Genomic DNA, 22,547 nt, shown 5'->3' with positions numbered 1-22,547 from the left:
ATCCATGGCCTCGCAACTTTTAAGCTGCCTTGTTGCCTTCTCCATGGGATTCAGAATCTGGCCAGAAAATGAGAGGCTGGCTGAGAACAACTTCAATACTGAAGTGATAACTCTCTTCCAAGCTTCATCTGGGCCAGGAGAAAATGGACGCTTAGTCCCCCTTCCCATGGCAAAACTGCAGGCAGTAAAGTTTTAATAATGCAAAACCAAAACTAAGCTGCTTTTGTGAAAGGTGACATCAGGCACGCATACTTACAGAGGGATGTTTCGTGACTAATGTTCTCAAAAAGGATGTTTAAGGTCTGCAGCAGCTGCACACACACGTAACGGCCAGACTTCTGACGCAGAATGTTCAGAAAGAACACAAACATGTTCTTCTCCAAGAAAAAACTAGAATACCATCAAAAGCTGTTACTGCTTTGTTTGCTGCTATGTGACAGAAGAAATCAATGCTTAAAACAATCATGTGCAGAACATTTAGGGTGCTGATGCTAGGGAGTAAGTCCCACAGAAGGTAGTAGGACCATAGTTTCCATTCATTCATGGCCATTGTGTTAAGACTGTTTTGTTTCTTGTGTAAAAAGAGGAAAAATAAGTCAAGATTTATAAATAGGATCTGCATTATATTACTGGCCAGATAACAAAGTTCAAAGACTGGCGAGTCACCACAGCCACTGGCAACCCATCTATGACTCTGGGAAATGCTGTTCTGTATATCAGAAAGAAGATCACCAACTGTGTCTACCTAGATGATCTCATTGTACATACTTATTTTTATGCTCTTTAATTATGCAAAACATGCCCTTTTCATCTTTTTTTGGGGGGGGAGACCGCCCTGGCTTCTGGGACCCCTAGTTGTCTCTAAAACAGGCAACAGCACATAATCTGCAAGGGGCAAAAGTTTAGCATTGTTAGCTACTTTGTACTTCTGGGGCAAAGATGAGTTTGGAGCAATGCTGCAGAGTTGTGCAATACACAAGAAAGAGCAGTAGTGATACAGAAAGCAGAACCACCAGAAAGCAGTAGAGCCTACGAACACGTGGCTTGTATGGAACGATAAACCATAGTTTACAATAAATGAACTATGGTTTAACACGAATGAGCAGTGTGCTGGTGCTCAGTAGTGCCCAATTTGCTTCTTCCCAGCTCCTACCTTTTCCACAATGGGAAACAAACGAAAAAAACCAGAGCACTACCTTAGTGTTTCATGTGCTCATGGTTTGTTTCTCTCCAAACAAACCACTATTAGAAGCCAAGGTTTGTTCTTGAGCTTACTGCTCGTGGTTTATTTTGGGGGAACAAACCATGAGCTCCAGTTCAGGCATCGTGACAAGCCAGTGCTCTGCTTTGTTTACTCCCCGTGTGGCAAATGCAGGAACAGAGGAGGAGTGCATTGGGCACAATTGAACAGCGTGCCTCAGCACACAGATTGTTTAAGATAAACTATAGTTTAATGCAAACTACGATTTAACACTGTGTGTGAAACAAACTAATATCTATACCCCCAAACTGAAAACAGCTTCAAGAAAGCTATGAGGCTGTATAAAATAACATTTTTTCTGTTTCTCTGCAATGAATAATGCTGTCTATGATGGTTGCAATTCAACGTGGACTTACTTGGGATTAAGCACTGCTGAAGTGGAGAGGACTTACTTTTGAGTAAGCATGGGTAAGCTACATATCCCAATCCCATTTCTTCCCTTGCATCAGCTGAGCAACAGCTTAACTTTCACACTGTTATAGTTTCATACTAGATTCAAAGCAAACATGTAAAAGGTCTTACTCAAACACTGAACTGTCATTTTGGTCTCCCCATATAAGGATCTCGGTTATTGATCGAATAGTCTCCACCAACAGGTTGCGGTTGTGATCAGTCACAGTGGTATTTTTGGTCAGAACATGATACATATACCTAAAAGACAAGCAAAAAAGAAAAGTGTTATGAAGACACTGATTGAAACAAGGGTGAAATGCCTCTGGTCCTTTATTTCCAAGCAAACGAAAGAAAAACAATTGAAGAGAGTTTCCCTGTGACCAGGAGTGGGAAACTTTTGGCCTCCAGATGTTCTTGAACTCTAACTGCCATCAGCCTTGACTAGTGGCCATGCTGGCTGGGATTGATGGGTGATGTAGTTCAGCAACATCTGGAGGTCTGAAGGTTTCCCACATCTGCCTAAGACACACTATGTTCCAAAAACCAGTTGCACATCTTGATTTACAAGGAAGAGGACCTGCACGCATGCTTCCCATAGGGATCTGGTTAGCCACTATGAGAACAGGATTCTGGACTAGATGGGCCACTGGCCTGATCCAGCAGGCTCTTCTTATGTTCCTTGTTGTTATGTGCCTTCAAGTCGATTACGACTCATGGCGACCCTATGAATCAGCGACCTCCAATAGCATCTGACGTGAACCACCCTGTTCAGATCTTGTAAGGTCAGGTCTGTGGCTTCCTTTATGGAATCAATCCATCTCTTGTTTGGCCTTCCTCTTTTTCTACTCCTTTCCTTATGTTCCTATGAGAGCCCATTTCTAGCAACCCAAAATTATCAACAACTGATACAGGCATCACCCACTAAACTACACTAAATACTGTATAAACATTCCACCTGTGGGGAACCCTCCTCCATACATACACGTCTGCCAAGGAAGCCTTTGTTCAAACTGCCACCTTCATTTTAATAAAGTAGCAGTCTGACCTGTGTTCGGCTAGAACAAGGCATCTTTGCTTTGCAAGTTCTATGTAAAAGGGCCCTTGAAGGCTGCTGCTCAAAGCAACAGGTCCCTTGACCTCATACATAATGGACTGCACTGGTTGCACTATTTGGGGGGGGGCAAAATTCAGATGCTCATTTTGATCTAAAGAGTCAAGGAATCTGCACTCTATGCCATGACTAATCTATGCTGGGCAAAAAGTACTATTTACTAGGATTAACATGCTGATCTATTTAATTTACAATTTAAGGTGGGGGGGGGGAACCACTTCCAGTATGTCATATGATGATTATGAGAACAACACCAGATGATTCCACTTAACTAGATGTAGCAGCCACACCTCCTTCAGCGTTTTCAGCATTTTCCATTTCTTTGGAACGTCCAATCCACTTTATTACAAAGATGCAGGACAGGCTACATTTTTACACCACCCCCAAAAAAACTTCCATTGCTACAGAGTTGAACAAAACCACCAATTAAGTTTATCCCAAGCCTTTGTAAGACATAAAAGTATTCTGGTATGACAGAGTTAATGTATGAACTGCCATGCTGGATCAGGCCAAGATCAGGCCTGGTTATCAGATACGGCCAACGCGTTGGCAAAAGGAGAGGGAATGCCTGAGGGGGTGGCATGGGGAGGTGGGTTTGGGATTGGGGGCGGTGGGGGGGTTGGCAAGCGGAGCCAGCAGGGAGCAGAGCCCCCACAATATATGATCTGAACGACAATTCAGCAAAGCTGCGTTCAAATAGGTTCTGAGGCCTACCAAGATGCAGTTAGTTTCACAAAAAAGATATGTCAAAGGGGGGGCAGTTAAAAGTAAACATTTTGTCATCCCTCTTTGCTTTGGAATCTAAGGCCCTTCTGCCCTATATATTTAAAGGGGTATCATACAACTTTAAAGAGGCATGACTTCCCCCAAAGAATCCTGGGAAGTGTAGTTTGTGGGGGTACTTAAGAGTCATTAGGAGTGTGGTATAGTGGTTAGAGTGTTGGACTATGACCTGGGAGACCAGGGTTCGAATCCCCACATAGTCATGAAGCTCACTGGGTGACCTTGGGCCAGTCACTGCCTCTCAGCCTCAGAGGAAGGCAATGGTAAACCCCGTCTGAATACCGCTTACCATGAAAACCCTATTCATAGGGTCGCCAGAATTGACTTGAAGGCAGTTCATCATCATCATAGTCCCCTCACAGAGCTACAATTCCCCAGAGTGGCTTAACAATCAATGCCTCTTCCCAGAGAACTATGGGAACTGTTGCTCTGTGAGGGAAATATAGGGGTCTCCGAACAACTCTCAGCAACCTTCACAAACTACACCTCCTTTGGCGATGCCATGACTCCTTAAAGTGGTGTACAGTGCAGATGGGGCCAAACTGCATTAATATCAGTCACCTCAGCTCTTGCAATCTTGTGGGAAATCCAGTTGTGAAACCCAGTTATGCTTCTGATCAGCTATGCAGCTGATGAAGGCAGGCACCAAAACATCTAAATAATTTCAAGCTTCTCCCTCTGCTTTGCCAGTTATTTTTTAAAAATGTAAATGTACTGCCTTCAAGTCGATTCCGACTTATGGCGACCCTATGAATAGGGTTTTCATGAGGCTGAGAGGCAGTGACTGGCCCAAGGTCACTCAGTGGGCTTCATGGCTATGTGGGGATTCGAACCCTGGTCTCCCAGGTCGTAGTCCAACACCTTAACCACTACACCACACTGACTCTCAGTTATTTTTTAACACATGAAGAATTCATGGGGGGTGTCCACGCATACACGCACGTGTTTACCTATCAAATCAGTCACGGAGGAAGAACACCGACAATTGTGTCCATATGCACTTGATTGCTACATGATCCATTGTTTCACGGTTGTTATTTCAGGCAGAGTCGTACTTTAAAATATTGGGATATTGCTATTTTTGTTTTAACTTAATTTGCTAAGCTGCATGGATTTTTTTTAATTCTAAAAAGGAACAAAAAACATAATTCTCTTTAACATATAAATGAACACACACAGGGTCAGTATGTTACATACATATTATAGTGTAAGTAAATAAGAAACCGGTAGAACAACATTATTTTGACAGATGTGTGTAATACACCAAAACTCACAACAAAGAAAAGGAAGTAACCAAAACAAGCTTATACACATGCCCACAAACACATAATTAAGTGCACACATACACACCCATCTCTCTTGCAACATTATAACTATGTATAATGATACAGGCTTATTTACTCCTGCGTCTGTTTCCCTTCTCTTCCCTGCTATCTTCCGTGTGTCATGTTTTAGACTGTAAGTTTCTTGGGCCAGGGGCCTGTTGTTTTGTACAGAAATAAACTCGTCTTCTTCCATTTATATGTCTCCATCCCTGTCCACAAACTCTCGTCTCTCCTGTGGCGATTTTTAGATTAGTGATATGTACTCTCATCCTTTGTAAAGCATCGTGAACATATAGACAGTTTTGAAAACAACAAACAGAACTTCACCCAAGCTTGCTCTGGATCCAGAGCTAGATTTCGCCAGCCTCCTAATTTGCACAGACTAACAGTGCTTAAGCCACCTTTCACCAATCCTGGGTCTCATCCTTGTCACGCCAAATGCTGTTTGTACCTCAGGGAGACAGCCACTTTTACAAGCACTAGGACAGGCAGGACCTATTACATCAAACAGAACATCACCTGCAGGTCCTGCAATATATTTTATTTCATCGAATGCAAAAGACCAGGATGTCATATCCAATATGTAGGTAAAACCACAACTGACCTACGCACACGCTTCAGAAACCACAAATTGGCAATCTTAACAAAAAAAGTGGAGCAACCAGTTGCATAACATTTCAACACTGAGGGTCACAGCCTGTTGGACTTTTCCATAACAGCTATAGAGATGCCAACAGATCCAGCAGCATTGACTAAAAGGGAGAACTTTTGGATATACTCTCTGGACACATTGGCACCCCATGGCCTGAACCTGGAGGACAGTACCACCACTACTTAGCTTCTGCAAATGAAGCCCCTTTGAGCATTCAATCCGCAAAGCTCTATAACTGCCACCTTGGTAACAGCATTTGTATGTTAGCAGCTGATGAAGGCAGAAGCCGAAACATTTTGGTATTACAATAAAAACCTCTGTTTTGTTAATCACAATTACGTGCATATATATATATATATATATATATGTTCTACCTCGGTAATATGTCTACAAAGGATGAGAGGTTCAAGTATTCTAAACATTGATGGCAATATCATTTTTTAGTGGGTAAGATCCAAAGTTAGTACTACTCAGAGAAGACCCATTGAAATTAATGGGCCCAAGTAACTAAGGTCCATTAATTTCAGTAGGTCTACTCTGAGTATGACTCAGTTGGCTACAACCCAGAATTGTTCATTACATTTATACCTCACATTTCCTCCAAGAAGCTAAAGAGCACGTTTATATATAGTTGTAATCCAACCCCATTTTTTATCCTCACAACAACTCTGCGAGGTAGATTAGGCTGAGAAAGTGTGACTGGCCCAAGGTCACCCAGTGAGATGGATGACTGAGTGGGGATTGGAACCTGGGTCTCCAGTCACTGTCTCTCAGCCTAACCTACCACACAGGGTTGTTGTGAGGATAACAGTGGAAGGGGGAGAACCATGTTTATGTGTCACCTTCAGCTTCTTGGAGGAAACATGGGGTACAAATGTAACAATCATACCACCACCACCTCCTCCTGCAATCTGGGCACTATGCTGCTACTAAGGGAAATTAGAATCTATGCGACAAGCCCATCACGTTGATTTCAGCATTTGTAGCCTTCTAGCATTAATGCATGACTCAGGGCAGCTTACACAAAATATTATTACTATTAGCTTTCCTCGCAAAGCAACCCAAAGTGATTTACAAAATAAAACATTAAAACCAACTGTAACAAACCAACCTACGAGAAACGACGCAACAAACCAAAAATGCATCAGCACAGAAAAAGACTGGTCTTGCAAGACCTGGCACGTTAAAAGAGGCCACTGATACCTGAATGCCTTCAAATTAAGGGCCAAAAGTACAGTAAAAAGGAAAGTAGAAACAATTTAATTTTAAGAAAAAGCAAAGCAATTAAAAAAGGGGATTTTTTTTAAAGCATAAAAACACAGTCTGCCTCATAAAACAAAACCCTGTTGGAACAAATATGTCTTCAACAACTGGCGAAAAACAGCGAAAGAAGGCTCCAGAGGGAACTTGTGGGAAAAATGCAGCCCAGTTCAAACAACATAGGAAGCGGCCCCATATTGAGTCAGACTCAATGGTCCATTTAGTTCAGTACTGGCAGAGACAGGGGACATTCCCAGCCCTACCTACAGATGCCACGGACTGAACCTGGGCCTTCTGCATGCAAGGCAGATGCTCCACCACCGAGCCACAAACCTACTCTATCAGCATACACTGAAAGCTCTGCTTGGGCCACCTCTCTCTTTTGGGCCCAACAGCAAGTTTCAGATTTCATATGTAAAACACCACTGCGAGCCAAAGAAGCTCCATACTAGCTCTTTCTTTGTCTCTTCCCCCTTCCTTTTCCCACTTCCTTTTTTATAATGGTCTAAAGAGAAAAAATAAAGCAAACACACTTACAAAAAGATGTAACTGAGCCAGATGCTCCAAAAGTAATAACCAATAAAATGCATGTGTGTGTATTGCATGCCTATGTTTGCGTATCTATGCCACAACGGTGCAGAAAAGGGCAACCCAAATGATGAAGGGGCTGGAACAACGCCCCTATGAGGAAAGGTGGCAATGTTTGGGGCTTTTTAGTTTAGAAAAAAGGGAAGTACAAGGACACACGATCGAGGTGTATAAAATTATTCAGTGTGGAGGATTGGCCTCTCATAATACTAGAATCCAAAGGGGTTATCCAATAAAACTGAATAGTGGAAGGATCAGGACAGACAAAAGAAAGTGCTTCACCCGGTGCATAGACAAACTACGGACCTCGTCCCCACACGATGTGGTGATGGCCACCAACTTGAATGGCCTGCAGAGAGGATCAGACAAATTTGTGGTGGAAAAGGTTAGACATGGCTACTAATCATGATGGCTATATATTCTCTGTATCAGAAACCTCTAAAGATCAGTTGACAGGGGACACAAATTGGAGAGAGCACGTTATTGAACTCACATCTTCCCAGAGGCATCTGGTTGGCCATTGTGACAACAGGATGCTGGACTAGATGGGCTCTGAGTGTGATGGAGAGACCTTTTAACATTAACACTGCTATTATTTTATTTTAATCTCTGCAGAGGCAATTGGGATAGTTTTTAGCTTTTGTAACCTGCACTACGTTTTGACAGATTGGTTGCTGGTGCAGCCGAAGCTCTGCTCACGGCCGGAGTTCGATTCCAACGGAAGGAGGAAGTCGAATCTCCGGTAAAAGGGGTCGAGGTCCACTCAGCCTTCCATCCATCCGTGCTTGGTAAAATGAGTACCCAGCATATGCTGGGGGGTAAAGAAAGGCCGGGGAAGGAACTGGCAATCCCACCCCATATGTACGGTCTGCCTAGTAAACGTTGCAAGACGTCACCCTAAGAGTCAGAAACGACTCGCACTACAAGTGCAGGGACACCTTTACCTTTATGATGGATTTTATGTCTGGATTTTACCTATTGCTAGGTTAGTTTTATTGATTTATGGTTTTATTGAGCTGCTGTATGGTTTCTTTTAAATTTTCTCGTTTATTGTGCAGGCCATCTCGAGAACTTGCTTTTTAATTAAGTGCCTCATAGACTGAACAAAAATCATTTCAGTCGGTCAGTCCACTGACCCATAACAACTTAAGAAGAGCCCTCATGGATCAGGCCAAAGGCCCATCTTAAGTCCAACTTTCTGTTCTCACGGAGGCCAGCCTGCAAGCAGGACCTGAACACATCAGCACTATCTCTTCCTGCAGTTTCCAGCTGCTGGCATTCAGAGGCATACTGCGTCCGACTGTGGAGGAAGAACATCATTGTGGCTAGTAGCCATGGATAGCCTTTTCCTCCATGGATTTGTGTAATCCTCTTTTCAAGCCATCCAAGTTGGTGGCCATCACTGCCTCCTGTGACAGCGAACTCCATACTTCAACTACACGCTGCATGAAGCGCTTTGTTGTGTCTGTCCTGAATCTTCCAGTATTCATCTTCACTGAATAGCCCTGAGTTCTAGCCTTATGAGAAAGGGAGAAGAACTTTTCTCTATCCGCATAAATGAATATTTGTGGCGAATGTCCCTTTTTTGGGCAAGGTTTTGGAGCGGGTGGTCGCTGGCCAGCTCCGGGCGCTCTTGGATGAAACCGATTATCTGGATCCGTTTCAATCCGGTTTTAGGTCCGGTTTTGGCACTGAAACAGCCTTGGTCGCCCTGTATGATGACCTTTGTCGGGAGAGGGACAGGGGGAGTGTGACTCTGTTGATTCTCCTTGATCTCTCAGCGGCGTTTGATACCATTGACCATGGTATCCTTCTGGGGAGGCTCGCGGAGTTGGGAGTTGGGGGCACTGCTTGGCAGTGGCTCCGCTCCTACTTAGCGGATCGTCGCCAGAAGGTAGTGCTTGGGGAACATTGCTCGACACCCTGGACTCTCCATTGTGGAGTCCCTCAGGGGTCGGTTTTGTCCCCTATGCTCTTTAACATCTACATGCAGCCTCTGGGTGCGGTCATCAGGAGTTTTGGAGTGCGTTGCCATCAGTACACTGATGACACGCAGCTCTACTTCTCCTTTTCACCTTCTTCAGGTGAGGCTGTTGATGTGCTGAACCATTGCCTGACCGCGATAATGGACTGGATGAGAGCTAATAAACTGAAACTCAATCCAGACAAGACTGAGACACTGTTAGTGAGTTCTTTCCCTGCCCAGATGGTGGATGTTTCTCCTGTTCTAGATGGGGTTACACTCCCCTTGAAGGAACAGGTTCGTAGTTTGGGGGTCCTTTTTGACCCTTCCTTGTCGCTTGAGGCTCAAGTGGCCTCGGTGGCACGGAACGCGTTCTATCATCTTCGCTTAGTAGCCCAACTACGCCCCTATCTGGACAGTGATGATCTCGTCTCAGTTGTTCACGCTCTGGTAACTTCTAGGTTGGATTACTGTAATGCACTCTACGTTGGGCTGCCCTTGAAGACTGTTCGGAAACTTCAGCTAGTGCAAAATGCGGCAGCCAGGTTGCTGACGAGGACCAATCGGTCCGCGCATATAACACTTGTCCTGGCTCGCTTGCACTGGCTCCCTATTTGTTTCCGAGCCAGATTCAAGATGCTGGTTTTGACCTATAAAGCCTTACACGGTGTGGGACCGCAATACCTTGTGGAACGCCTCTCCCGCTATGAACCTACCCGCTCACTTCATTCAGTATCTAAGGCCCTCCTCTGGGTACCAACACACCAGGATGCCCGGAGGATTGTTACTAGATCTAGGGCCTTTTCTATGGTGGCCCCCGAACTGTGGAACAGCCTACCAGAGGAGATACGCCTGGCGCCTACGGTTCTTTCTTTTAGGCGCCAGGTTAAGACCTGGTTATACTCCCAGGCATTTTAATGTTCAATGTTTTTATGTTTGTTTTAATTTAATTTTGTTGCTTTTTATTACTGATTTTATTCTAATATTGTATTTTAATCTTGTTCTGTACACCGCCCAGAGAGCTATCAGCTATGGGTGGTTTAAAAATGAAATAAATAAATAAATAAATAATATTCCTCTAACACGTCCCCCCTTTACTCACCAAAGCTGTAACCTTTCCTCAAGCAAGCCTTTTTCTTAAAACAGGTTCTGGGGCTCTTTGTACCTCCAGATACTGCTGAACTATTATTATTTGATTTATATCCTGCCCTTCCTCCCAGCAGGAGCCCAGGGTGGCAAACAAAAGCACTAAAAAATCATAAAAACAAACTTTAAAACACATTAGAACAAAACATCTTCAAAAAGTTACTTTAAAAAAAGCTATCAAAACATCTTCTAAGATTAAAAACATTTTAAAAAAGAAAGCTTAAGGACATATTAAAAAGCAATTCCAACACAGATGCAGACTGGGATAGGTCTCAACTTAAAAGGCTTGTTGAAAGAGGAAAGTCACCAAAAAGATAACAGAGATGGCACCTGTCTAATATTTAAGGGGAGGGAATTCCACAGGGTAGGTGCCACCACACTATGTTGTGCAGAACGGACCTCCTGATAAGATGGTATCTGCAGGAGGCCCTCACCTGCAGAGTGCAGTGATCGGCGGGGTATATAAGGGATAAGATGGTCTTTCAGGTATCCTGGTCCCAAGCTGTATAGGGCTTTGTACACCAAAACTAGAACCTTGAACTTGGCCCGGTAGCAAATGGGCAGCCAACTACAATTCCCATCATGCTTTATGAGGAGCCCCAGATGAGTGTGAGCTTGAGATGCCCGCCTGCCCCCCGCTCACCTTGCCCCAGGCCCCGCCCCCTGAGGCTTTATGCCCTTACAGTGCCCCCCCGCAAGGGAGGGGCTGGCTCACTTGAGGTGGTCGAGGGAGTGGATGTTGCGCGAGGCCTTGCCGTGACCGCCGCCCCCCCAGCTGCGCGACCGCCCGAACATCCTGAGGCTCGAGGAGGCGGGAAACGGGACGAGGAAGGGACAGGGGCCGCGCTCGGGTCTCTGCTCGCTCTCGTTACGGCCTCAGCGCTGCCTCCGCCGTCTCGTCCTCCTTCTCTGCCGCCGCTGCCGTCATTATCCTCTCAGGCGGAAGGAGAACAAGAGCCGTCTCCGCGCGTAATCACATTCTGCCCCGGCGGCGGAGGCAGAGAGCTAAGCGACGCGCTCAGGTCCGGCCGCGGGGTACGCTGGGAAACGTAGTTTCCTAGGCTTCGGCGGCCCATTGCCGCAGCTTACGTCGGCGGGCCGCCAGACTACTAGTCCCAGCGTGCCCTTCGCGAGAGGAACCCGGAAGAGGGCGAAGCTAGACTAGATGGGTCTGAGGCTCTTGACAGCTGGCTGAGGGCTGGTGTTTGTGACCAGCAGGAGGGGAGGAGCTTAAAGTCAGGTGGGAGGGAAGGGGTGGAGGTTCGTGCAGATTCATAATGACTGGACTGGGGCCATTTATTTCATTGTTATTTATTGGAAGTAAAATTATTGGTGCAGTGATTTATTTCATTTGTAATAATTCCTAAATAGTGGCCAGTTATTAATGCAGTGGTTGATTTGTAACAATTCTTAGCTAATAACCAACTAATTTGATTATTTTGAAATAATTCTCCAATAAGTCATTGTTAATGCACTGAAACCTTGTTTGACGTGAAATAAATATTGGTTAATAATCCATTATTTATTCATTTTATTTATTTAAAACATTTATAACCCGCTCTATTTTCCCAGAAATTCAGAGCAACGAACAACCTAATAAAATATAAAGATAAAAAAACACAAATACAAAAATAAAAATTACAATCTCCATACTTAAAATTAACAGTTATCACAATCAGATATTAAGGAACTCTATTATTCATTCAAATTAAATGCAACCCGGAATAAAAATATCTTCACCAGGCGGCGAAATGTCAAAAGTGAAGAGGCAGCCCGTATCTCCACAGGTAAGGAGTTCCAGAGTCTAGGAGCAACAACGGAAAACGCCCTATCTCTGGTCCCTGATAAATGAGCAAGTGAAACTGGAGGGATCGTAAGAAGGAAGTCATTAGAGGATCTCAAGGGACGGGTGGGTTCATAAACAGACAACCGATCGGACATATAGACAGGGCCCAAGCCATGAAGGGCTTTAAAGGACATCACCAGCACCTTGAATTGGGTCCGGAAGCAAATCGGTAACCAATGAAGTTGCTGTAACAGGGGAGTCGTGTGAGCACGAAAGCTAGCCCCGGTCAGCATCCTAGCTGTCGCACGTTGAACCAATTTTAGCTTCCGAACAGTCTTCAAGGGCAGCCCAATGTAGAGTGCGTTGCAGTAGTCCAACCGGGATGTAACTAGGGCGTGTGCCACTTTAGTCAACTCAGACGTCTCCAGAAACGGGCGCAGCTGGCGAACCAGTCTTAGCTGGGTGAAGGCGCTTCTGGACACAGCCGAAACCTGGGCTTCCAGGTTCAAGGCCGAGTCCAGGAGCACACCCAAGCTTTATCGATGGGACGTTCATTTATTTTATTTGTAGTTATTTTTGGTTGTGATTTGTACACCGCTTGGAAGTGATTTTGAGAAGGCAGGGTGCAAGCACATAAAAACGAGAGAGCATTTCTTCCTCTCTCTTTGTTACACAGATACCAAAAAAAAAGGAAAAGGGGGTCGGATAGCTGTTGTTTTTAGATGTGCCACCTTGCTAAGTGGTGAGGACCACATCAAAATGACTAAGGGAACCTACAACGGTAGTGTATCTTTGGAAGAAATAATAGCAAATGGCATAGCTTGAAAACCTTTTCCTCCATAAGGACATAAGGATAGCCCTGCTGGATCAGGCCAGTGAGCCATCTAGTCCAGCATCCTGTTCTTACAGGGGCCAACCAGATACCCATGGGAAGCCCACAAGCAGGACCCGAGGGCAAACAACACTCTCCGATCTCCAGCAACTGTATTCAGAAGCATATTGCCTCCGTTATCCCCCGTGTATTTGTTTAATCCTCTTAAAGGCATCTTTCATAATCTGAACTGCATGCTGAGAAAAGATGAAAGATAAAAAACACAGTTCAATAACAATAAAACAATGTATTATAGGGTAGGAGGTTTGAGATGCATGGTATGGCAATTGAGATTCAGGGTATTGTGCTAGGGCAATGGTTCCCAAGTCCCCGCCCCCCAGACCACTTGAAAATTGCTGAGAGTCTTGGTGGACCACTTTTTTCCCTGCCATTTGTAGCAATTGTAATGTGCTATGTTAGATGCTGTGTGATGTCTCATTGCATCTGGTTCCTTCTTTTATTTCTTCCATATTGTATTAAAAATCAATGAGAGTATTTAATGTGACGGGTGTGCCATCTCCTGTCTCCAATCGCAAACCCACAGACACGCCGTGGAGCATCTGAATGAGGCTTGCAGACCACTGGTGGTCCATGGACCACATTTTGTGAACCCCTGCATTGGGAAACTACATCCCACTCTTGTGCATGTTTACTCGGAAATAAGTCCTACTGAAGTCAATGTGACTTACACCCAAGTGTACCTGGAACCATCAGAGCTTTTGGAAGCAGCATAGGCTTTCCCATCTAGTTAGGATGAACAGGTGCAAAGATGGCCCAAGCAGAGCTTCCTCCTCTGTATATTTTAATAGTTATTTTGAAGAAAGGTTTGCAGCAGGAGAAGCTGCACTTGCTCAAATTCCTTCTTCTGCACCACTGTTAGAGGTAGCGGGACTCTACCTAGCCATCCTTTGCCCACTGGGATGAGCAGACTACAAGCCAGCAGGTTTTTCCTTGAGTTAATGTCCATCATAAGACCCTGCATGGCGCAGAGTGGTAAGCGGCGGTAACGCAGCCAAAGCTCTGCTCACGACCGGAGTCGATTCCAACAGAAGGAGGAAGTCAAATCTCCAGTAAAAGGGGTCGAGGTCCACTCAGCCTTTCATCCATCCGTGGTCGGTACCCGGCATATGCTGGGGGGTAAAGAAAGGCCAGGGAAGGAACTGGCAATCCCACCCCACGTATACGGTCTGCCTAGTAAATGTCGCAAGACGTCACCCTAAGAGTTGGAAATGACTCGCACTACAAGTGCAGGGACACCTTTACCTTTACCTTTAATGTCCATCAGCTGAAGCCAAGTGCAAAATAATGATTTAGGCTGCAATCCCATACATGTCTGCTCAGAAGTAAGCTCCATTGGATTCAATGAGACTTACTCCCAGGTAAGTATGTATTGGATTGCAGCCTTAGAAAGGGGGATGGACATACATCTAGAAATAGGGCCCCTTCCATCAACCCTTCCCAGCATAGCCATCAGGTCAGGGCTGATGGGATTTGAAGTCCAGCAAACATCTGGAGGGCCACAACCCTGCACTTAAACAACAGCTTGTCATGGAGCCTTACCAAAGGGAAGGACTTTGCTCCCTTAATAACTTAATGGCATAGGAGCAGAGCCTATTAAAAGGGAGGAGGAGAGTTGGCAACCTTACAGCCCAGAGGGGTTTACTCGGCAGTAAATCCCAACATATAAATCTGTGGTGTAGACGTCCAGGGCAGGGGTGTAATCATCCAGGGTCTTGAGGGCTCTTAGACCGCTTACTTTTTGGGGAGCAGGGTCCCAGCAGGGTCCCTTTGTCTCTAGCATCCTATGAGCTAATCATGAAAGGGGAGTGTCTTAGCAACCGTGAAGAGTCTTCTAACATGCTTCCTTGTCCTTTCTTGCTGATTGGAGCCAATCACAGTGAAAGGAGCTGAGTCAGCCACTGAGAAGACTCTTCTCAGTAGCTAACACTCTCCTCCCTTCATGCTGATTGGCTCCTAGGGCCGTCTGTTGTTGTGGGGGAAGGCTCTCGCTCTCGACCCAGCAGCAAAACAAAACAAAGGGCGGGAGGGGTGTGGCCGTGATCCGGCACTTCTGAATTTGCCACTGCATTACTGAACCCAGCCAGTGCAATCCTGGGGAAGCGTACGGAGGCTTGCAGCTGGAGGTGCCTACCTAATCGGGCTGGTTGCACCACCACCCCGGTTTGGACCTCCCGTGCTGTCAGTCAGCCTCTCCCAGCCCCAGCCAATCCGCGCGCCGGTGGGGCGGGCTTTGGGATTTCGCAAGGAACAGCTGCTCCTGTTTTGCTGCGCTGAGGGAAGTGATGCGTTTGTGGATGCCGCAAGGGGGGGCTGCGGTGGGTCCTTGCAAGGAGGAGGAGGAGGGGGCCGGTCGGAGTGGGAAAAAGCAGTAAGCCTCTTGCATTAATAAGGGGGGGGCGCTTTTGCGTGTTTGAGGCCCGGGGGTCGTGGGGGGACTCGGAGATGCTTTTGCAGAGCCGCCCCCCAGCCGCCATCCTGGGGCTGCGGCAGCGCATTTAAGGCCGGATCTCCCTGGCACAGCGGGAGGGGAGAGCCAGTTGCATGGAGGGGGCCCAGAGAGCGACGTTAAGGGCTCCCCCAACGCCCCCGCTTCTGGATTTAGATATAATTTGCAGCGGAGGGGCTCGGAAAGCGAACTAGCTGGCGAGGCGGGGGGGGCTGTTTGCACGGAGGGGAGGGCTCCGTAGCGGTCGTTTATCGTTGCCCCTCTTCTCTTGGGAGGTTGGCGGGCAAGCCTGGGTCTGATTTGGGGTGCCAGCCTTAATTTTTCTCTCCCCCCCCTCGACGGTGCGCCCCCTCCTCCTCTCCGGCTGCCGCCCACCCCGAGTTGCCCGCCTGCGCTTGGGCTGCTGGCTGCGGCGGCGTCTGTGCCGAGTCCCCCTCCTTCGCCTGCCTGCTGGATGCCCGCCGCTGCCTGTGCCCAGCTGGAGTCGTGGGCCCCCCATGCGCCTCCCCCGCTCCTCCCCTCTATGTTCTACGCCGGCTTGTTCTTGGTCAACCTGCTGATCCTCTACTACGCCTTCCTGCTGGAGTACATCGCCCTCAACGTGGGCATCGTTTTCCTGCCCGAGGACATGGACCAGGCCCTGGTGGATCTCGGGGTGGTCTCCGACCCGGCTCTGGGCCTCTACGATCTGGACAGTGAGGTGGAAGTGCTGGACGGCTACTGGGAATAGTTGGCCCCCGGGAGCAGCCCGGCCAGGGGCACAGAGGAGCGTCACCGCCGTGCTGCGGGCATCCCCAGATGCTGCCAGGGTTGAGCTGGCTCATTGCAACCCTGCATGTGGATGGGGGCTGGCAAGCTGGGCGTCTCCTGGTGCCCCCCCATTGCACCCTATCCTGGGTTTTCTGTTTGCCCTGGAAAGAATGGGGGGAAGGCTATGGACATTTGGGGGGCACTACAGACATTTGGGGGGCACCACGCTAAAGGCAGGAGAGACGGCGTGGAGGGGGAAGAGCTGCTGCTTGGGCATGGACAGTTGGGGTGCCAAAGTAAGTGGTAGCATATTATTTATTTCATTTCATTTTTGCTCCACCTTTCCTCCAAGGTGCTCAAGGGGGTGTACCGGGTTATCCCCCTCCCCGTTTAATCCCCGCAACAACCCTGTGAGGTGGGTTGAGCTGAGAGAGAGAGAGTGGCCAGAGGTTACTCGGCGAGCTTCAAGACTGAGTGGGGATTTGAACCCTGGTCTCCCAGGTCCTAGCCCAACACTCTAACCATTATACCACACTGCTTTCCCGGTTTGATCTGTCTCTGCGGATCTGTCTGTTTCGGTTCTCTTAGTTTCTCACTTTTCCAATGTTAAATTCAGTTCTCTACATTTCTGCAGCAATCTGCAAATTTTTTTTAAAAATATCATGAAAATTCTCTACCACTTTAATGCAAATTTCTCCGAATAAACACATTTTTGTAGGCAGTTTTGTCAAAGGTACACCTTTTTGCGAGCCATTTCTCATCATTTCATGCCTTTTTGCATGTTATTTTCACACGCATATTCATTTTTATGCACACTCCCCTAATATATGCATTTTTGTAAATGTTGTTCAGTTGGCGAACTGCATCCCAAAATTCTAATAAATGCAAGTGTCAAAGGATGCCTGTTTCGGTTCTCATATTGTTTCAGAAATTGCAGATTGGATCAATTCTGCTTGAAATGCAAACTGAATCGAAATTCTCACCCGTCCCTAGACCAAAGACCCATTTAGTCCAGCCTCTGGCTTCCCACAATGACCAGTCAGATGCTTCCGGAAAGCCCACAGGCAAGGCTGGAGATCAATTGCCCTGCCTTGCTGTTGCCTTCCAGTAACTGGTACTCAGAGGTACGTTGCCTCTGAACATTTACATAGGAAGCTGCGTTATACTGAGCCAGAGCATTGATCCATCTAGCTCAATATTGCCTACACTGACTGGCAGGGGCTCTCCAGTCTCTCCCAGCCCTGCCTGGAGATGCTGTTGAGGACTGAACCTGTGACCTTCTGCATGCAAAGCAGATATTGTAGCACTGAGCTACGGCCCTTCCCCAGTTCTCTCCAGAAACACAGAGCCACATTTAGCCATCGTGACTAAGAGCCATTGATAGATTCCTTCCTCTGCCTGGATTTGTTCGATCCCCTTTTCAAAGCCCTCCGAGGTAGCAGTCAGCATCACAGTCTTGTGGCAGGGAGTTCCATAAGCTGCATTGTGTAAAGGTCTCCTTGCTTTTCTCCATCCTGAATCTGCTGCCTTTTCCATTTCATTGGATGACCCGTAATGAAGACTTGTCTTTTCCCCCAGCATTTGATAGGCTGAGATGACGTTGCTTATATTAGTGCACTGCCAAAGTTTTCTGTGGCTGTATGGGGCTGGTTATTATTTTATTTTTTCTGTTATGCATGATATATTATTTTGGCTTTTAGTTATGTTGTGCTTGGAGACCTTCAGATAGCAAGCAACTAATACATTAAATTAATGATCATCATAATAATGAGAGTTCAAATATGATATGAGAACCAGGACACTCACCTGCATAGCAGTCCCAGTTGCTGGGGTGGAGGAGAAGAAGCACAATTTTTAGTAGTGCCAACAAGCAAGTGCATGATCTAAGGCAGGGCTGGGGAACCTGTGGACCTCCAGCGATGGTTGGACTCCCAATTCCCATCAGCCCTAGCCAACAGGGCCAATGGTCAGAGATGACAGTAGTCCAGCAGGATCTGGAGGGCCAAAGCTTAAGCCACCCCTAATCTAAGAAGTGCCCCCCTCACAAGAACCCTAAGATCCTAACCCTATTCATGGAGGATAAGGCTATCATGGCTACTAACTCTGACAGTTAAGTTCTACCTCCCCTGTCGGAGGCAGTATGCTTCGGAATGCCAGTTGCTGGGACTCGCAAGTAGGGAGAGTGCTGTTTGCACTCAGGTCCTGCTTGTGGGTTTCCTGTAGGCATCTGGTTAGCCACTGTGAGAACAGGATTGCTGAACTAGATATGGCCATTGGTCCAGCACACTCTTCTTACGTTCTTTTAGAGAAAGAAGTTTTCGAGCCACGCCGTTCGTTATTCTTATTCTATATTCCCAGGTTACGCTAATGTTATAGCCTCCCTCAGTTATTTTGATATGGTCCCCATCAGAGATAGTCGACAACCTCCTAGCAAGGTGGCACATCTAAGTCCTGCTTTCAGGCTTCCGTAGACATCCATTTACCACTGTGAGATCTGGACTAAATGGGTCATGGGTCCTCAGGTTCCTTTCAATGCGGCTTGCACAGGAGCACTTCCTAGGAGGAGTGAGTTGGTGGTGTTCTATGTCAGCTAACTGGAATCGATGGTCCACTTCAAGGAATAGAATAGCCTTTGCCAATCTGGTGCCCTCCAGATGTTTTGGACTACAGTTCCTATCAGCCTCAGCCAGCATGTGCTAGCTTGGGCTGATGTGAGTTATAGTCCAAAACATCTGGAAAGATACTAGGTTGACAACGGTTGCTACAGAACAGGAACAGACGACATGGTGCCCTCCAGATGTTCATGGACTACAGCTCCCATCATCCCCAACCAATGGCCATGTTGATTAGGGCTGATGAGAGTCCCAAGAACATTTGGGGGCACCACGTTGGCCTCTCCTGCAATAGAACATTGTGCATTTGGGCTGGTCGGTTGCTTAGGGGCTTATTTCATTCCTGCTGGATCCGAGTAGGCTCATGCAGCATTTTGTAATTATCCATTCCCAAAGCTTTTGAGGTGGAGTCCAGACTGCTAACAGATATTATGATTATGAATTGTTGTCGTATCCGGCTGCTCCTCCCAGAGGAGTTCTACTTAGCTCTCCTCGAAGTTGAGCAGTCAATGACATTTTCTGTTTCAAAACCGGATCATCTTCCGCGCTTGCTAAATATGTACGATATTTACGGATTTCCTAGGTTCAGCCAGGGCAAAGCCAAGTCACGGCCTGCTGCTTGTTTGAGTACTCCGTACTGTAACCATTGCCAAAGCTGCCAACAGCACTGACTGCCTTCTAATGCTTTCAATTTGGTCACTGCATTTCTGCTCAAGAGGCTGTAAAAGCGCTTTGCTACCCAGGACTAAGGGAGGCACTTCTGCTTTAGGCCAAGGGTGGGGTAAGATTTTTTTTCAGCCCAACGGCTGCATCCTCTTGTGGGCAACCCTCCATGGACCACAAGCCAGTGGTGGGCGGAACCAGAGGCAAAAAGTGGGTGGAGCAGCAAATGGGGCTCTTACCCACGTACAGTAGGCTACATTCCAGCCATACATAATTCAGAGGTTTCCATACACTAAAAAGCAAGAGGCATTATCCCAGTTGAAAGATGCATCCCAGCCAGGCAAACGCACTTGAGGCAGCCGTAGAGCAGTGAGCTCTGGAGGGCTTATTATTAAATGGTTTGCCACAGTGATAAGGAAGCCCCTGGGCCTAATCAGGCCCGCAAGGCCATTTTCCCAAAACCACGTTCCCAATTGTTCCTTGGCAAGCAGGGCTCACTGAAGCACCAATCAGTGATTTTGCAGACAGCCTTGCCACCCCGCAGAGGGGAAAAACGTCCATTTACAATGCATGGTTTGCATCCCCTTCGAACGAGATTCCTATCGGCTCTGATCAGCTGATTAGCGTTGACAGCAAGTCCCTTTGAAGTTGTCTCCTGACATCAAAGAGAGAGCTAAACCTCATCAGTTTACACATTCAAACTGTTTGTTGCTGACTTTTGAAATAGCGCCTCTCTGTATTACAGACAGATGTCAGGACATGCAGTAACACACTTTTTAAGGGAAGGATGAAAGATCCAAGGAAGGGAGGGTTGAATGTGAGGACCCCCGCCCCAGAAGTGGCAGTGAAAAGGGGTGTCAAGGCCCAACCCCCCCCCGGGAGGTCCTGTGTCTCATATGAACACACTCACATCCCTTGCTTTGCTTTGCTGCAGCTGCTCAGGATCTGCTTTCGTATCTCTCAGTCTCTCCACATGCATGTAGAATGTCCCAGGTTTAAGCCCCAACATCTCCAGTTTAAAAGATGCAGATATCGTCTCATCAGGAGGTCTGTTCCACACAACATAGGAATCGGGCCTTTAGTCTTGTAGCACCTACCCTGGAATTCCCTTCCCTTAAATATCATTTATTAAGAAGAGTCCTGCTCAGTTGGACTCCAGGCCTGTTGCAGCCGCCCAAGTTGGTTTAATAAGCAATCCCCCTTTCCAGCTCTGTCATACCCTCCCCCTCTTCCTCGCTCACCTTTTTTCTCGTAATATTCTCTTTCGTCAGATTTGCACAGGCTTACCTGCACGTGTGAAAAAAGAAGCTGGAAGGCCCAGGTCATGAAGGTGATGGGGTGAGACAGCCTGGTCGTGAACATGCATCCGCTGCACAAGGAAATGCTTCCAAAGCAACCTGGGCTCCATAAGAGAGCCTGGCCGAGGATGCTCCCTGTCCTCGGCTCTTGCTGTTTTTCAGGGTTTTGCTATGACTCTGTGGGAATTTATTATGCACAGCTATCAAGATTTGCTTAGAGATTTTGGAAGGGCTTCCAGTCACATAAAAACACTCTCGGATCATTTTCATGCAGGACAAAACTGCCCACTCACACTCTGCAAACTTCCAGGGAACAAACAAAGAGCCAATTCTGATATTATGAAAGAGCAAGTGGGACTCTCAGGGTAGGAATCAAAGTGCAGGAGTGGGAAACCCTTGGCCCTCTAGCTGTTGTTGAACTACAACTCCCATCAGCCCCAGCAAGCATGGCTAATAGTCAGGGATGGTGGGAGTTGTAGTTCAGCAGCATCTGGAAAGTTCCCAACCCCTGCTAAGTGGTTGCTGGGGTGAGACATGGCAGTGTGGTTTCAGGCAGTGGTGGTGGACTAACAGCTGTCCAGATGTTGCTGAACTCCCAACTCACATCAGCCCTGACCATTGGCCACACCTGGGGGGCCGCAGGCTCCCCATTCCTGGTTTTTAGGGGTGCCAGAAAAATCATTGTGAGATCTCAGGATTCCTTGCAACATTGCAGAGAATACTGATGTGTTGCCCTTGAATTATGCACACAATTAGAGAGTTGGTCCTGGCAGCTTCCATAATGTTGCATGTGATCCTGAGGTTGGATTGTACAGCAAAGCCTCATGGGGCAAGTGAATTTCCTTGGGCCCAGGACTGGGTGCTTTCCCCATGTATCACCTGTACAACTCTCCAGCGTATGCAAGGGATAAAAAAAATCTCTCCCATGTCAAAATTTGCCTCCACATGGAAAGCTTATATGTCATTAAAGAACCCTTCTCCCTGACATGTTAGATTTCCACCTGCAGGGAGAGTTGATGTGGGAGAAATTCCCTCACTTGCATCCAGAGTTATTAATAGCCCACAGGGACTATAGTTTGTGCTCTTCCTAAACATGCAGAATCTACTCTCATCGTAACCTCGAACTGACAATCTGCATTTGCTGTTTATGAGCTGTAGATCAGGTTGCAATTGTTTGATTTTTTTCCCCTGATAAAGCTTCAGGAAAACATTTCTTAACCCTCAAAATGTAGCCTTTTGAAGAATTAAAAACAAAAGAATAGCAGGGAGTGAGTGCATCTGCCACCCAGTGTTATGGGGAAAAAAGTTATTTTGTAAGTATTTTTGTAATTTTGGAAAAAGGAAGGGGGTCTTGTTAATTATCATGCTATTTTGGAAAGTGTTCAAATGCAGTTCTTATGTTTAAAAAAAAGATGTAAAAAGCAATATATTGATAACTACTCTTTCAAATACACAAGTATGCAGGTCAGCTGACTGGGAATGTTGTATGTTCATTTACTCACGACATGAGATCATTTTCTTGCGCTAAATTCCCTAAGTTAATACTATGTTGTGTGAAATGAATTTGGAGCTGCTGTTTGAGCTTCAAGTCCTTAAGCCATGTCATCATGACTGGGCG

At 46.6% G+C, this 22,547-nt stretch overlaps 2 protein-coding genes across 6 annotated transcripts in view; one reads left to right on the top strand and one right to left on the bottom strand.

The window, feature by feature from the left end:
* CLEC16A (C-type lectin domain containing 16A) overlaps positions 1-11,500 on the bottom strand; it is a 118,912-nt gene extending 107,412 nt beyond the window's left edge. For 4 of the 5 annotated variants that reach the window (XM_061599171.1, XM_061599174.1, XM_061599175.1 and 1 more), the window contains exons 1-3: positions 11,198-11,500; positions 1,784-1,912; positions 257-390 (exon numbers count right to left, since the gene is read on the bottom strand). In XM_061599171.1, the coding sequence (XP_061455155.1) occupies positions 257-390; positions 1,784-1,912; positions 11,198-11,277 (343 nt within the window). In that variant the 5' untranslated portion in view covers positions 11,278-11,500. The remainder of the gene's footprint in view (positions 1-256; positions 391-1,783; positions 1,913-11,197) is intronic. The other variant, XM_061599172.1, reaches the window with a different exon arrangement.
* A 3,755-nt stretch (positions 11,501-15,255) lies between these two features.
* DEXI (Dexi homolog) lies at positions 15,256-22,428 on the top strand. The gene is made up of 2 exons (XM_061599414.1): positions 15,256-16,652; positions 20,903-22,428. The coding sequence occupies exon 1, from the start codon at positions 16,061-16,063 to the stop codon at positions 16,334-16,336; it is 276 nt and encodes a 91-aa protein (XP_061455398.1). The 5' UTR covers positions 15,256-16,060; the 3' UTR covers positions 16,337-16,652; positions 20,903-22,428.
* The last annotated feature ends 119 nt before the right edge of the window (positions 22,429-22,547 follow it).

Source organism: Rhineura floridana, chromosome 17 (genome assembly GCF_030035675.1).
Source record: "Rhineura floridana isolate rRhiFlo1 chromosome 17, rRhiFlo1.hap2, whole genome shotgun sequence".
Taxonomy (NCBI): Eukaryota; Metazoa; Chordata; class Lepidosauria; order Squamata; family Rhineuridae; genus Rhineura; species Rhineura floridana.
The sequence above is the reverse complement of the archived record's forward strand: the minus strand, read 5'-3'. Positions and strand labels throughout refer to the sequence as shown.

What these genes read in the sequence shown, in the direction of transcription:
- DEXI (XM_061599414.1), top strand. Translation starts at nt 16,061, where the DNA reads ATGCCCGCCGCTGCCTGTGCCCAGCTGGAGTCGTGGGCCCCCCATGCG.